The sequence below is a fragment of the Saccopteryx bilineata genome, chromosome 9 (genome assembly GCF_036850765.1).
Source record: "Saccopteryx bilineata isolate mSacBil1 chromosome 9, mSacBil1_pri_phased_curated, whole genome shotgun sequence".
Lineage (NCBI taxonomy): Eukaryota > Metazoa > Chordata > Mammalia > Chiroptera > Emballonuridae > Saccopteryx > Saccopteryx bilineata.
The window spans coordinates 24,469,292-24,485,183 of record NC_089498.1 but is presented as its reverse complement, the minus strand read 5'-3'; the positions used below and the strand labels follow the sequence as shown (position 1 = coordinate 24,485,183).

Below are 15,892 nucleotides of genomic sequence, written 5' to 3'. Positions count from 1 at the left end.
CCCACTCCCCAGCTTGCTGCTTACCTAGACATTTTTTCCTGGGTCTCAAGCAAAATAAGTTTATAAATCCTAGGCTGTTTCTACTCTCTTTATAAAATATGAGCAAAATAGATCAGCAGGTGAAAATTTGCCCAAGTCACTGCAAGGCTCATAAAAAAAGGCCTGCCTGGGCACACCCTAGCTAAAGCTGGAAATATTCATTGCCTAAGTAGTTAATTAAAATTAAGTGTACAAATGAAAACAGGCATAGAGAGTCATTGTACAACATATGAAAACCAGGGTTTTCATTTGAGAAAGATGGTGATAAGTTAAGAATGCATATTATCCTTAAAATAACAACTAGGAGGAAAAATGGTATAACTAAAAAGTCACTAGAGGAGATAATATAGAGTATTTCTGAAATATTTGATTAATATAAACAGGGCAAAAAAGGAAGAATAAAGAAGACAAACAGAAAACAAATAATAATATGGTGAGACTACAACAACATTAAATATAAATGGACTAAACACTCCAACTAAAAGGCAGAGATTATCTGACAAGATAAAAACAAAAAAGCAAGCCCCAACTATATGCTGTCTGAAAAAGATGCACTTTAAATGTAAAGTTATGCACAGTTTGAAAGTAAAAGGTTGGGAAAAGATAGACCATGCAAATGTCATGCTTAAGGAAACCTGGTGTGACTCTATTAAAGATTCAGAACAAGGAGGATTACCAGGGACCAGTATTTCCCAATGATTAAGGGGCCAATTTATCAAAAAGACATAACTAGGTAACCTTGGGCAAGTTACTCTGCTTTAATTTCCACATCAGCAAGACAACAATAATAGTAGCACTTACCTAGTTAGGGTTATGCTGAAGATCAAATGATTAAGTGTTTAGAACCATGCCTGCATATAACAAATCCTCTGTGAGTGTTAGCTTTCAACAGTGTTGCAATTGGGACAAAGCCTCAAGCTCTCACCACGACCCTGGCCTAGCTTTTTCTGAGGTGGGGCTCTGTAGGCTGCTCAAGATAAGGTGTAAACATAAGCCACTAGCTGGTTCCTCCAGTTTTTTTTCCTGGTGGTTTGTGGTGGTGCTGTGTGTGTGCACATGTGCATGTACATACGTGTTTGTTGAGTGCAAAGATCTGAAGCAGAGCAAGGAATGAGACAGCATGTGCCCAATGACTCGATTTCCTGCTAGATCCAAGGGATAAAGTCAAGGAGATGTGTGGACTGGAGAAAGTCAAGCAACTAGGTAGGGTTTGGATGATTGTCTTGCTTAACTGGTTCTGGATGGGATGACTCCAGGCTGACCTGAGTCACCTCACAGCCTGGGAAGCAGGAGGACAGCCAGCACCTGGGAACTGGCAAGTTCACATAACAGGAAACCACAACCATCTTTGGGCCCTTTCCCCTGGTTGCAGGCACAGAGAGAATGCCCAGTGACCTTCCCTATCTCCTGACACCGCTACGCCCCTGCTCCAAGGCTATGATGACAGGGCTACTAGCTCCACCTCTGACAGGGCCGGCAGACCTGCTGGGGCCAAGTCAGCTTTGGGAGGGAGGCCTGTGTGAAGGTGAGCTTCTAGCATGTACTAATGTACTTTTGTATTATGTGCATGAGGAAACATTCAAATACAGTTCAAAAATGAAATAAATATATCAAACAGAGTCTTTAATATCCTCCCCATGCCTCTGGGATCAGCCTGTGAGTACCCATGAGGTATGTGTACATCCTTACCTTGGAGACAGCTGGCCTGGGGGGTGAAGTACCAACCCCTGGGCCTGGTAGGGGGTGCTCTATCGTCTAAAACCCTCAGCAGATTCCTTCCTGCTGCCCGTAGATCAATGTCAAGTTACTAAATGAGCTACAATCACTGTCAACTCCACATCTCTGCCTCTGTCCCCTCCCCCACTTTTCCCTCTCCTGCTTACCAAGGTCTCCATGTTGTGTGAGCTCCAACCCAAACCCCAGGTTCTCTGCAAATCCCTTTTCTTTTACCGTGAACCCAGTCATTCTGCCTCCCAGCTTCAGCTTGCCTGTATCCACAGTAACCTATCTTGCCTGGTATGTCTCTTCCTGCTGACCACTTTATGCAGGTACCGCTATTATTACTGCCATTTCATAGCTGGAGAAACTGAGGCTCAGAGAGATCAAGTAATTTTCTCAAGGGCACACAGTAAGTGATGGAGCTGGGATTTGTACCCAGGCCTGACTGCAGAGTCTGAATTCTGATTAAACACTAAACTTTGCAAAGCAAAGATGATCTCTCACATTCTTGTTTATTCTTCCCAGCATCTAGTATAGAAATATATATGAAATATCAAGCACTTTTTTGAATGAATGATTGTTTGGATGGATGAATGCCTCGCCCAGGCCAACACCAAGAAGAAAGCCGATGGTAGAGGAGAAAGGACCCATTTCATTCCTGGTACAGAATGTACTGGCTCTTGTCCCTAAAGAGTCGTGGGCACAACTTCAAGCTTCAGGCATGGATGAATCTGGGTGCTCAGGTGTCATCACCTGGATTCGGTGTCTCTAGATCCTGGCTGGGCCACCTTCTGTGCTGACTGAGTCCTCAGGCAGGCTCTGCTAACCACTCCAGCAGGAAGAGAGGGTGTCTGATGGCTTACTGCACAAGCTTAGGTCATGTACCTGTCCTGGATCCCATTTCTGTGGCCGGGAGCTGAGCTGAGAGGCTTGATCAGCCCTGAATCACTGAAGCGAGAGGCTAGGTAGCCCCAGACAGACCACATGAGATAGAGGGTGGTGACTGGGATACTATAACTAGGAGATAGGAGAATGAATGTGTGCAGGTTTGAACATCAAGTGTCCACTGGCGTTGTCTCTTGCAGGATCTGGTAGACTGGCGGAAGCCCCTGCTGTGGCAGGTAGGCCACTTGGGAGAGAAGTACGATGAGTGGGTCCACCAGCCAGTGATGAGGCCCATCCGCCTCTTCTACTCAGATTTCATCGAGGCCCTCACGAAGACTGCCTGGTGAGCCCTGTGCTGAGCCCATGGTGGGCTGTCCATCTCTACTGATATGGTATCAGTCAGATATACTGGGGATGGAGCATTTGGGTCCTACCCCCAACCCTGAGCCCAGAGCTATACTGTAAGCTCTTGAGGATAATGGAATATTCCATAGGTATAATCCATTCCTATGCATGGTTTGTCCGTTGAGTAAGTGACACCCCAACAGATAGCCAGAAACCACTCTGAATGCTACCCCTGTTCTATTCCACATTCCTATGAAGGGTTTCTAGCCTTTAGTGCCCAGGGGAACAGTTTTGCCTGCATTTGGCTCCTTTGCCATAAGAGGTCAGCATCTACCTAGCTGCCCAGAGCCCATAGTCACCGGGACACAGACAGAAAAGTCTGTCAATCACGCATCTCAGAGAATGGCCAGATAGACTCGCAGCCTCACGGCCCTTCTTTTGTTTTCTCCTCCCCACCCCCCAGCAGTGTCCCTTTGACCCCAGGTCTCCATGTGCTTTCTGCGCGTGCTTTGGTATGATGTCATAGCCCTCTAGTCGAGAGGTACGTTTGGGGAAGCCCCTAGGCATGTATGTATCTCACCTGGTGGCCCTCCTGCAGGTACAGCGTCCCCATCGTCTGGATGCCCCTCATGCTGTACCTCAGTTGGTCCCACTACCGAACGCTCGCCCAGGGCAATGTCCGACTCTTCACTTCTTTCACCACAGGTAATGTTGGTTCCTTCCTGACTTGCTCCCATGACTCCTGGAGGTGGGAGACCTTGCTGTTCTTTCTGGCACTGAGTTTCTGAGAAAAACAGAACCCAAAGCCACATAACAAATATTTTTAAGTGAGACCTACCTGTAGAAATAGTCTTCCAAAGAAAAATGTTGTCCGACTCCCTCAACCCCAACCCCAACCCCAACCCTGAATGAATTAAAAAAAAAAAGTGCCTGACCAGGCAGTGGCGCAGTGGATAGAGCATTGGACTGGGATGCGGAGGACCCAGGTTCGAAACCCCGAGGTTGCTGGCTTGAGCGTGGGCTCATCTGGTTTAAGCACGGCTCACCAGCTTGAGGCCAAGGTCGCTGGCTTGAGCAAGGGGTCACTCAGTCTGCTGTAGCCCCTGGTCAAGGCACATATGAGAAAGCAATCAGTGAACAACTGAGGTGCCACAATGAAGACTTGATGCTTTTCATCTCTCTCTTCCTGTCTGTCTATCCCTCTCTCTGTCTCTGTCACAAAAACAAACAAGCAAACAAATAAAATAAAAAAGTAAAAAGGTACAGCAACATATTAGCAGAAACTAAACGGAATAATTTTGTCAGGAGATGTAACAATAAAGAAAGAAGTTTATCACTGAGTCTAATACTAGAAAAAGTATGAGCTAAGATTGTCAAGAAACAAAGTGGAGTCATTCACTAGGTGGCATGGCTGAGAGCTAGACTGAGAACAGTCCATGAACACAGCACAGAGTAGAACCTGAGAGAGAAAGATCTGAGAGTGTCCTAAAGTGTCTGCTGGGCAAAGGTCCAGGTAGCAGAACCCCTGGCTCGGAGTAACAACCCCACTAACCTCTACTGAGCACTTCTGTGCCAAACCTGGTGCCTTCCGGGGACCATCTCTGTTAACCCTCCCGACAGCCCCACGAGAAAGGTACTCTCACCATGCCCTTGTAGAAATGAGGAGCCTCAGAGAAGTCAAGCAAGCGATTCAGTGTCATGTGGCTAGGCTGTAGATGCCAGGTGCCCTCGGTTTCAGGGACTGGGGGACAGAGAGAAGGGCTGACATGGGGCAACTTCCAAAGAGCCTGTGCGACCAAGTCTTTCAGGGCACCCATGGGTTTGGGTGCGGGAACTCTGTCAGCCTGCCTCCCGAGCTTACCACCTATCTTGGGCCTCCAGGTACATGCTGCCTGCTCCAGTGGTCTGTTCATCCTGTCACAGCCTGCCTCAGGGACATGCTGGCCCATGGCAGGTGGCTCAGATGGAGGCCAGGTCAGGTGACAGTCAGGAGAGGACTGCTAGGGTAGCTCAGGTGGGCTTTCCTTTCCCAATCACAGGTCCTGTTCCTGACTGTGGGCCTTTGGAGCGCCCCTCTCTGCCAGGTGCAGGCTCCTTCTCCCCACGTGCTGAGGCTTCTCTCTTGCCCACCTCTCCTGGAAGTGGCAAGTTGAGGACCCGAATGGTTTAAACGAGAGGGGCCACAGCCAGTGATGGGAGCCTCAGTTTTCCCAGCTGGCCCAGGACGTAGCAGGGGAGGAACAAGCTGCGGGAAGTTACCGAGAGCCCAGAACTGCTCCCGGTCCCCAAGGGTTAAGATGCATGCCCCGCGAGCCAAGGTTACCCTTTTCTGCCCACACTGAATAGCTCAGGCACAGCACAGGGCTTGTTGCTCAGAAGGCCGGCTCACTGAATCGTCCACTGTCCACCCAGCACTCCCCTAACAATCAGCAACAGTGGCAGTGCCTCCAGGGCTGGCAGCCGGAGGGGGAGGGGCTGCTGGAGCTTTGGCCCAGGTCCCTCTGCAGGATTCCTCTAGAGATGCCACTCTGTACCAGGTCCGGGGGTGGATGGGCCAACAGGGGTGATGCTGGGGTGAGGGAGCGGGCAGAGACTTGACCTATCGGAAGGGACTCTTCTGCATGATAGGGAGCGTGATTTGAATGCTAGGTCAGAACCACAGGCATCTGCGGAGCTGAGATACGCTGTTTAATGAAAGTCCAGTGCAGAGCCTGTGACCGTGGTGCCAGCAATGGCGCACGAAAGCTATGTCTCCACATGCCTCCCTGACCTCCCAGCTCATCAGGCAAGGCAGAGAAGATAAGAGCCACAGAACACGGCAAGGGGAGGCTGAGCAGGGTCCCCACACAGCTGCTAGACAAGGGGTGTACAAGGATCCACGCGGAACAGTCAGAGAGCCAAGAAGCAGTGGAAGCTGAACAGAGACACCAGCTCAAGGCTGAAATTCCTAGCTGCATGCATGAAAATGTTTTGAAAGCAGAAGGGCTCTGTACATTCAGAATGGCCCCAAGAGCAGCGCCTGGGAGCGGGTGAGAGCGAGTCCCGGGCCGGAACCAGGTAGCATGCTAGGTGGAGATGCAGGCCTCCAACAGGACTGGGTCGTGGGAGCCCCAGATAAGGTCAAGACAGAGTCTGGGACCAGAAATGCTCCAGAGGGTCCAATCCTTTCCCTGAAGACAAGAGAGCTAAGCAGCAAGGAAGAGCTTCTGCACTCTAGGGGTGGGGGACAGGGTGCTTCTCCCTCAAAGGGGGACCCTCCTGTCCCCTTCAAGGAGAATCAAGAAAAGGGGGGCACAAGTAAGACCACAGGTTAGAACTTCCATGCATTTTGACTCACATGGACAGAAAGGGAAGGGAGCTCTACGGGCCCTCTTTTATAAGGGCATGAATCCTATTCATGAGGGCTCTACCCTCATGAGCCAATCACCTCCCAAAGGCCCCACCTCTTAATATCGCCTGGGGGATTATCTTTCAACATAAGAATTTCAAAAGGACACATTCAAACCATGGCACCAGGCAAAAGTCCAGCATCAGCCACAGCTGTTCCTCTTAGTCACCCTAGTGAAGAGCTCAGATCTCTGGCCAGTGGTCCCATTGGTCCCTGAGAGGACCCCTCCAAGCCCAGCACAGATCCTCACAGCCTCCTTCCCAAGAGCCCCAGCAGTGTGGCCCGGTCCCATAGCTGCTGGACGGAGGGCAGCAGACCCCAAGGTGAGGGGGTGGTGAGATGGGATGTGTGGAGCCACCAGGCCTTGTTGCCCACTGGAGCCATCTGCCCTGACCTGGCCTCTCTCTTGCCACCCTACAGAGTACTCAGTAGCCATGCCCGAGTTCGTGTTCCCGGGCCTCTTCGTGCTGGGGATGTTCCTCTGGAGCCTAACAGAGTACCTCATCCACCGCTTCCTGTTCCACATGAAGCCCCCCAGCAAGAGCTATTACCTCATCACGCTGCACTTCATCTTGCATGGCCAGCACCACAAGGTGAGCAGGGCGGGCTCCCACCCGGGGCCCGGCAGCTGCAGCCACCTAACAGGAGCTGCCAGTCGCTGTGGGAGTCAGGCCAGGAACAGGAGGAAATAGGGCATTTGAAGATGCTCAGAGGAAGGACCGGGTCCTGATCTGAACTGGGCGTGGACACCGTGAGCACGTGTGTCTGTATGCCATTGTCATTGGCACCAGGCACTCGGCAGGTGCCTCCCATGTACCATCTGTCTTCAATCCTCACAACAGTTCATTCATTCACAATTCCACTGAGTGCTCACTCTGTCCCAGGCACTGTTCTAGATTCCATTGAACAAGAGAGTCAAAAATCACGGCCCTTGTGGAGCTTCCTTCTGCAGATGGTGCTACAGTTCTTCCCATTTCACAGAGCAGCAAACTGAGGCTTGGGGAAATTAAGAAACTCACCCAAGGTCACACCTGTCACAGCCAGGATCTCGTGCCCCATTCTGTGGATTCCAGAGTCTGTGCTCTCAACCACCCACCACCCCGGGGCTCTGAAAGGGCCATGTGAAGATCTCAGTGGCAGGGACTAGAAGCCAGGTCTGCCCAGAGGAAGCTGCATTCCGCTGTCCCTGCACATGCTGCTCTCAGCCTGTCTCAGGCACCCCTGCCTGGCCCGCTCCAGGAGGTGGCTCCTGGCACTCCACTGGTCCTGTTGCCCCTGGCCTGAGGGTGAGAGGCCCTCCTCAGAGTATCACTCTATGACAGGGGTCTCAAACTTGCGGCCCACGGGTCGCATGCGGCCCGCTGAACAATTTTGTGCGGCCCGCAGACTAATCCACAAAGTTCAAAATATTTTGGATAAAATTAAGTAAGCCTAGGGGCCTACTTGTATTTTTCATTTCTCTAGCATCCTAGCTAGATATTAGCTTAGTTAACAGCAGTTGTGATGCGAACTACAGTTTCTGGTCGTTTTGTGACACTGAACGACCAGTTGTGATGCGAACTACAATTTCTGGTCGTTTTGTGACACTGAAAAGTGTTGCGTAACAGTTGCCTTTTGTAGACCTAGTGCGGCCCGCCGAACGGCTGTGATCTTGCTCTGCGGCCCACATGCTGAGTTGAGTTTGAGACCCCTGCTCTATGACTATTGCCTGCTTTCTCTCTTTTCTTCCAGCCCAGAGGAAGGAGGTCCGTCTCTGCTCAGAAATACTCACCAGGCAGTTACTAAAATCTTGCCAGGCCTTTGGCTTTTAAAACTCCAGAGTCTAAGGCCTATTTCTCTTGTTGAATGTCACTGCACCCCCTTGGAACAAAGAAGGGTCCCTGTTAGGACTGGGTGGGGAAAGTATGGTAACACTTCTAGTAGCACCCCACCAGGTGAAGCCGCACTCACCTCAGTCTGCCCGGTGTTACCCTCCCAGACGACATCAGGCCCTGATCTAAGTGCCCCACCTGGTGGTCGGCTCCTCTCTAGCACCTAATAAATTTCCGAGCCAAAGTGGCCTCTTAAGTATATAAATCAGGGCCCTAAACTAACCCATGAGCATCCTGTCCACATCACATCCACCGTGCTGTTCTTGGACAGTGCTCCAGGTCCCATTCTGACTTGGAAATTAGGAACAGGACTGGGTCGCTAGGGCTTCCAGGCATGGCCCTCCCCAAAGCCACTAAAAGTTTCAAGCCTACCCATGATAAGTCGCTGTCGCCTCACTGGGATATCTGGGCCTCTCAGCTCCATCCTCATGGGGAACATCAACGTTGTGACTGTAGGCAGGCCCCTGGCTGCGCTCTGACACATAGCCTCTCCCTCCACAGGCACCCTTCGACGAGTCCCGCCTGGTCTTTCCCCCTGTGCCGGCTTCTCTGGTCATTGCTCTCTTCTACACAATCTTACAGTTCCTCCTGCCCGAGGCAGTGGGGGGCACCGTGTTTGCCGGGGGCCTTCTGGGCTACGTCCTCTATGACATGACCCATTACTACTTGCACTTCGGCTCCCCGCACAAGGGCTCCTACCTGTACAACATGAAGGCCCACCATGTCAAGCATCACTTTGCACATCAGAAGTCAGGTAAGGATTGGCCAGCACCTCCCAATCTCACTCATTTAATGCTGTATTTATCTGACAGCTACCATTAAGCCCCTGCCAAGGGAAGGCACTGTTCTGGCCACTGGGGAAACACAGACAATAAAGCCAGCCTGGGGTCCCCATCCTACCCTCTGGTGTGGGAGCTGTGCAAAGCGGAAGTTGGTTGATAGTAAGAGATCGTTTCAGACAGTGGTAAGTGCCACAAAGAGAATAAAGTGAGATTATGTTAGAGGAACTACAGAGTCAGGGTGGGGTCCAGCTCTAATAAAATATACAAATCACAGATGTGATTTTTCAATTTTCTAGTGACCACATTAGCCAGTAAAAACAACCAGGTGAAATTAATTTTTTTTTTTCATTTTTCTGAAGCTGGAAACAGGGAGAGACAGTCAGACAGACTCCCGCATGCGCCCGACCGGGATCCACCCGGCACGCCCACCATGGGGCGACGCTCTGCCCACCAGGGGGCGATGCTCTGCCCATCCTGGGCGTCGCCATATTGCGACCAGAGCCACTCCAGCGCCTGGGGCAGAGGCCAAGGAGCCATCCCCAGCGCCCGGGCCATCTTTGCTCCAATGGAGCCTTGGCTGCGGGAGGGGAAGAGAGAGACAGAGAGGAAAGCGCGGCGGAGGGGTAGAGAAGCAAATGGGCGCTTCTCCTGTGTGCCCTGGCCGGGATTCGAACCCGGGTCCTCCGCACGCTAGGCCGACGCTCTACCGCTGCAGGTGAAATTAATTTTAATAATATATTTAAGCCAAATATGACCAAAATATTATCAAATCGACATATAATCAATATAAAATAGTATTCTTTTTTTTAGAGACAGAGAGAGTCAGAGTGAGGGATAGATAGGGACAGACAGACAGGAATGGAGAGAGATGAGAAGCATCAATCATCAGTTTTTCGTTGCGACACCTTAGTTGTTTGCTTTCTCATATGTGCCTTGACCGCGGGCCTTCAGCAGACTGAGTAACCCCTTGCTCGAGCCAGCGACCTTGGGTTCAAGCTGGTAAGCTTTGCTCAAACCAGATGAGCCCGCGCTCAAGCTGGCAACCTCGGGGTCTCGAACCTGGGTCCTCCACATCCCAGTCTGATGCTCTACCCACTGCACCACCGCCTGGTCAGGCAATATATAAAACAGTATTAATGAGGTGTTTTACATTCCTGTCCTTATATTATCTTCCTTGTCCGGTGTGTATTTTGTACTTACAGTGCATCTCAATTCAGGTGCTACCTTTTCACTGGAAATATTTCATCTGTTTATTTAGAGTTTATAAAATTTACAGTATATTAAAAAATCAGTTCCTGAATTGCCCTGAATGTGCTTTATAGATTTCCAGCGATTGAATTGAGTATAAGTTTTTAAATGAAATGAAATTAGAAATGTAGTTTCTCTGTAGCTCTAGCCACATTCCCGTGCTTAGCAGTCATGCGGGCTTGTGGCTACCGTGTTGGGTGGCAGAGTGCTAGATAACGTGGTCCAGGAAGAAGTCACTGCAGAGATGCCCTTAGAGCTGAGACCTAAATTAAGAGAAGCCCGTATCCAGCATCTGGGGAAAGAGCATCTCAGGAGCAACAGGTGCAAAGCCTTGAACAGGAACAAACTTGGCATCTTTAAAGAGACAGAAGAGGAAACGACAGGCAGGGCCAGGTTCTCCCAGGAGTTCAGGCCAGATAAAGAATTTGGCTTTATTCCAGTGGCATCCTTGGGAGACTGGAAACACAAGTACCCTGCTCTTAACTTCTGCCAGGATGGCCCTGAGAGTTGGGAAGGCCAGTGGGGACAGGTGTTAGAATCTTCCCGAATGCTGGCCCTGCCCTGAGTGCCTTTCCAAGCAGATTTATCCCCTTCCTTGGACAGTGTCTCACCTTCTCCCTATTCATCTCCTTCTCCAGGATTTGGCATCAGCACTAAGCTTTGGGATTACTTTTTCCACACCCTTATGCCAGAAGAACCCTGCCTGAAGATGCAGTGACAACTCCCAGCCCTTCTATGGCCCCTGCCCTTCCCCCGCCCCATCCAGACCCTGCAAAGAAGGTTTGCTTGGCCAGGCAGGATGGGCTTGGTGAATGGTGCTGGGAGATCCTGAAGACTGAGACTGACCCTGAGACTGCCCCCCTGACCCACCACAGGAAGGTCACATCCACTTGGTGGCCAAAGGGCCCTCAGGGACGAGGTCTTTCCTGCAGCATCCCAGCCTCTCCATCAGTGTCTCTGCCCAGAGCCTTAGCCCACAGGACTGCTTTAGGAACTGGCCAACATTATCAGCTCAAGGGGAATGAAGGAAACGGACCCCTGTGACTTCCTGACAGGCCTATGATCCACTTGTGTCTTAGTACCTTGGGCTCCCTGGGAGCCACGCTCTGTGGCAAAGAGTGGGGTCTGCAGGGCCTCTGGCCCTGATCCTCCCCACCTTCCCTTCCTGGGGACATTTAATAGCTCTGGCTTTCTCCTGATGAGTGGTGAAGACTGAGGTGGATGAAGGGCTCTCACCAGAAGAGATAGCATGATGCCTCCCAAAGGCCATCCCAGCTCCCAGGGCAGGGCCTTTGTCCACTGCCAATCACCAATGCCAGCTGTACTACCAGATGCCTCAGGCTGAGACACATGCCCGGTCCTCACCTGCCTGTGCAGCCGGGCCAGGGCCAGCTGGCATTGACATCGAGGCTGGCGGGAGCCTAGGCCCCTTTCTTTAGGAACCACCAGCTGCTCTAGCTATCTCTCCCCTGCCTCCAATCACACAGCTTTTCTCCAAGGGAGGCTAAGGAGGCCTCTCTGTGGGTGGGAGCCCCACCCCATTCCTGGCCATTCTTGACCTCTGCCTGGCACAGGTGGGCCCCTGCCCCCCTCACTCAGGACCCTTCCAGCCAGTGCCTCCTTAGGCCAAGAAGGAGCCTTTATTTGGTGCCTTATATTCCTCCCCATTTGTTTCCCTACCCCCTCCCAGCCGATGAGGTTCCATCCCCTTCTTCCTCATAACCAAAACCCTCACTGCTCACTAGAGGGTCTTATTTATAAACATGTAAATGCTCCAGTAGCTGCTCTGATTGCCTTTCTAATCTTATGTGTTGAGCTTACGTAAACCTGTTGTCCTATTTTTGTTCCCTTCTTACCCACAAACCATTACTACTTGAAACTTGTAAAAAAAAAAAAAGAAAAAAAAACAGTAAAAGAAAAATCCCGATGACCATAAAGGCTAAAGAGAAGCAGTTTGATCCTGTGATTTGTACTGTTTACTGTGGAGATATTTAAAGATTTTGGAATAAATATACAAACTATGGTTGTGACATAAATGTGTAAATAAATTGTATATTTTGAAAAATAAAAACATTTTAAAAGAAACTGATAAAGATTAGCTGCTACTTCTTGATGTGGATTCACCGGACTTTATCATGTAGGGTGAGGGCTGGAGGTGGCCGTCCAGCAGGGAGGATGCCTGTCACTGACCAGCTTGTGTAGACTTGCTGGGGCATGGTAATAATAAAAAGCTGACCAATTGTTATTTTCTGACCTGGTTTTATTACTGTTTTAAAAGTCTCTGCAGACAGCATTTCCCCTCACTGCCTGAATGTGGGGGTGGGAGAATGGGGGGAGAGATATGGGGTGTCACTCCTATCAACTGCCTTGGCACACCACTGGGGAGATGTTCTCTCTGGAATTTGTCAGACCCCAACTGAGATTCCAGTTGACTTTCCTAAAACAAAGGCGGAAGATTCTCAAATACCGCTAGTAGGAACTAGAACATCTGGCCAGCTCAGTCAGGTGAAACAGCTTCTTAGGATGTCTTCTCAGCCACCACAACAGAACTACCCAAGGAAGCTGGCAAGATACAGATCCAAGTTTGCCATTCTCAGCATCTAGTTCAGCAGGCCGGGTGGAGGTGGGATCTGGATTTGTCGACCCAAGGATGCGGATGCGGAAGCGGATGCGGAAGCGGATGCGGAAGCGGAAGCGGAAGCGGATGCGGAAGCGGGAGCAGGCCTGAGGCAGACGCAGAAGCAGCCATAAACTAATGTTGGCAAGGTTCAGGCAACATGGAGGGAACCGTGCCCTTGATGCCTCTCCCTGCTCCAGCAGTTAGGTGGTGGCTTATCCCTGCAGCTCCCAGCCTAGGGATAAGTGCCACATGTCTGAGCCACCTATCCCTCAAACGCCTGGAATCTGTCCCTCGAATCAGGCTGCTCCAAGCAGCAGAAATCACAACCCCCATTTCCTAGATGGCACTGGAAATCTGACCATGGAGCATCCAGCCCAAGGGGAAGGAAGAAACAAAAAGGAGCAAAGGAAGGGATCGACTAGTTGTAAATATATATGCAAGTCCACCAGACAAAAGTCTTAAGTTGAGCAAGTCTGAGCAAAATATTAATTGGAAAAAAAAAACTCTTTTTAAAAGATTGAGCCTGACCAGTGGTGGTGAAGTGGATACAGTGTTGGCCCAGAACGCTGAGGTCGCCCGTTGGAAGCCCTGAGGTCACTGGCTCTGAGCATGGGCTCATCAGCACAGGGTAGCTGGCTTGAGCAGGGCAATCATCCATGCAATCCCAAAGCTGTCCAACTTGAACCCAAAGGTCATTGGCATGAGAAGCCCAAGGTACTGGCTTGAGCAATGGAACACTGGCTTGGCCCCAGTTAAGGTACGTAAGGGAAGCTCAATGCACAACTAAAGTGAAAGAAACTACGAGTTGATGTTTCTTACCCACTCTCTTCCGTCCTGTCTTCCTGTCTCTCTCTCAAAAAAATTTTTTTTGAAAAAGAACTAATAAGAAACTCCACAATCTAAGTGGGTTTGTAGCATGGTGATGAGAAGATTTGGGGGTGGGAGAGAAATAGTAGGAAAAACTCCCTGCAAAACTAAGCCAACCTATTAATGAAAAGAATCACTCAGTGCACATTGGATATATTCCCCCAGGGCTTCATGGTGAACCCACTATAACTTTCCAGGAGGTTAGGAATTTCCACAAAGCCTTTGAAAAAAGAGTAAACTCCACCTGACAGGAAAGAAGAATATAGGAAGAGCTACAAAACCCTTACTCTTCAGCCAGTTGGCAATCATGGTGCAGTCCATACTCAGTGACCATCTGGTAGAGTTGGAGAATTTATCATCAAGTGCAAGATATAAGAATCAAATATTAGATGCAAAAGCAAGCATGGGATATTGTCAAAATGCCAACACATCTAACTGGATGAGAAAGCCTGAAACTTACCGCACGTGATTATGCTTTTTTTCTGTAGTGGGAGAAGACACAAAAATCACCAAGAAAGTTTAATGTTCACTCAGGCAAAAGCCATTTAAACTCTGATCTATGTAAAGGAAATACGCAGGTTGACTGATTCTCAGTGATTCTAGCAATTTACCTTACCTGATTCTCCAGCACAAGCTGGCTGCCCTGGCAGAGGACAGGCCCATAGCCATTACACATGTTTATTTCTGGCATTGTGCTTCCAGACATGCTTGCTGTCTTTGGGCATTTCCTGGCTAAACTGAAGAACTGCTCACTTCACTGGACTTTGTTCCACTTCTGCATTGGTTCTAACCTCTGATCTCTGCCTTTGAACTTAGTATGATTTCTTATTGTGCCAGCACAATGCCCAACTTGTTACAGTCCCCAAAAAATGCTAGTCTTTCCTCTTTCAGATCTCTGGCAGTTGACATCATTTGATCTTTGCTTTTCCACCTGTTCCCTGGCTTCTGCTGCCCTCTGGTGACAGCATGAGGCTGTGCCCCCTCATTACTGCCCTCATAATAGCTGTTTTGGAATCAGATGGCTACGATTATAAAATTCCAGCACTTTTCCACCTTACCAATAAGTCTCCTGACTTACTGTTCTGTCTCATCTACTCTTTTTGAAAGGAAGCTGGAACTATGTAGATGAACTTTCCAGTTCTAACTTTCTGTAAAGATATGCTGGCTGTAAAAAAACTGACTGGATCTTCTTTACAGTTAGGCGATAGCAGCACAGTGAATAAAATTAACCTATTAAACATGCTACAGGATAGATATGAAATTTGGAAAATTCTAGGACTGTCATCTTTACTCCATCTCATGTACATTACAAGCTTATAGCAGGAAAAAAAGAAGAAACAATAAGAAAAAGAAGACAAAATTTTGTTTTGTCCAAAGCATAAAGGAGGGATCGTGTCTTCATTTAGATTCCCTAAAAAGCAAAACCTAAAGCAGAAACATGGATGCAGGTAGTTTATTTGGGAGGTGATTGCAGAAATAAGGAGTGAGAGATTAGGAAGGATTAAGAAGGGGAAGTTGGAGAGCCACATAAGAATGAGAATGTGACCTGACCAAGTGGTGGCGCAGTGGATAGAGCATTGGACTGGGATGTGGAGGACCGAGGTTCGAGACCCCGAGGTTGCCAGCTTGGGTGCCGACTCATCTGGTTTGAGCAAAAAGCTCACCAGCTTGAGCCCAAGGTCGCTGGCTTGAGCAAGGGGTTACTCGGTCTGCTGAAGGCCCGCGGTCAAGGCACATATGAGAAAGCAATCAATGAACAACTAAGGTGTTGCAATGCGCTACGAAAAACTAATAATTGATGCTTCTCATCTCTCTCCGTTCCTGTCTGTCTGTCCCTGTCCATCCCCCACTCTGACTTTCTCTCTGTCTCTGAAAAAAAAAAAAGAATAAGAATGTGAGGTTCTCATACAGATTCTGCATGACAGGTCTCGTATCTGTCATGCAGAATCCATCATCTTCCTCATCTATTGGTTGAGGATTATCTTCAGAGCTATCAACTTCCTCCTCACTTATGGGCTGTCCTGGCTTGCAAGCTAACCAAATTCCTTGGCATTGACAGAGGTCCTGAAGCAAGAGCAGAAAGATGGATGTGTACACTTGAAGTGGGATACAGTCAGTACAAGTTGCT

General features: G+C 49.4%; 1 protein-coding gene across 1 annotated transcript in view; it reads left to right on the top strand.

The window, feature by feature from the left end:
* The window catches only part of FA2H (fatty acid 2-hydroxylase), a 47,108-nt gene extending 34,582 nt beyond the window's left edge, over window positions 1–12,526 (top strand). The window contains exons 3-7 of the mRNA XM_066243772.1: window positions 2,844–2,986; window positions 3,587–3,693; window positions 6,797–6,969; window positions 8,749–9,001; window positions 10,916–12,526. Coding sequence (XP_066099869.1) covers window positions 2,844–2,986; window positions 3,587–3,693; window positions 6,797–6,969; window positions 8,749–9,001; window positions 10,916–10,995 — 756 coding nt within the window. The 3' untranslated portion in view covers window positions 10,996–12,526. The remainder of the gene's footprint in view (window positions 1–2,843; window positions 2,987–3,586; window positions 3,694–6,796; window positions 6,970–8,748; window positions 9,002–10,915) is intronic.
* The last annotated feature ends 3,366 nt before the right edge of the window (window positions 12,527–15,892 follow it).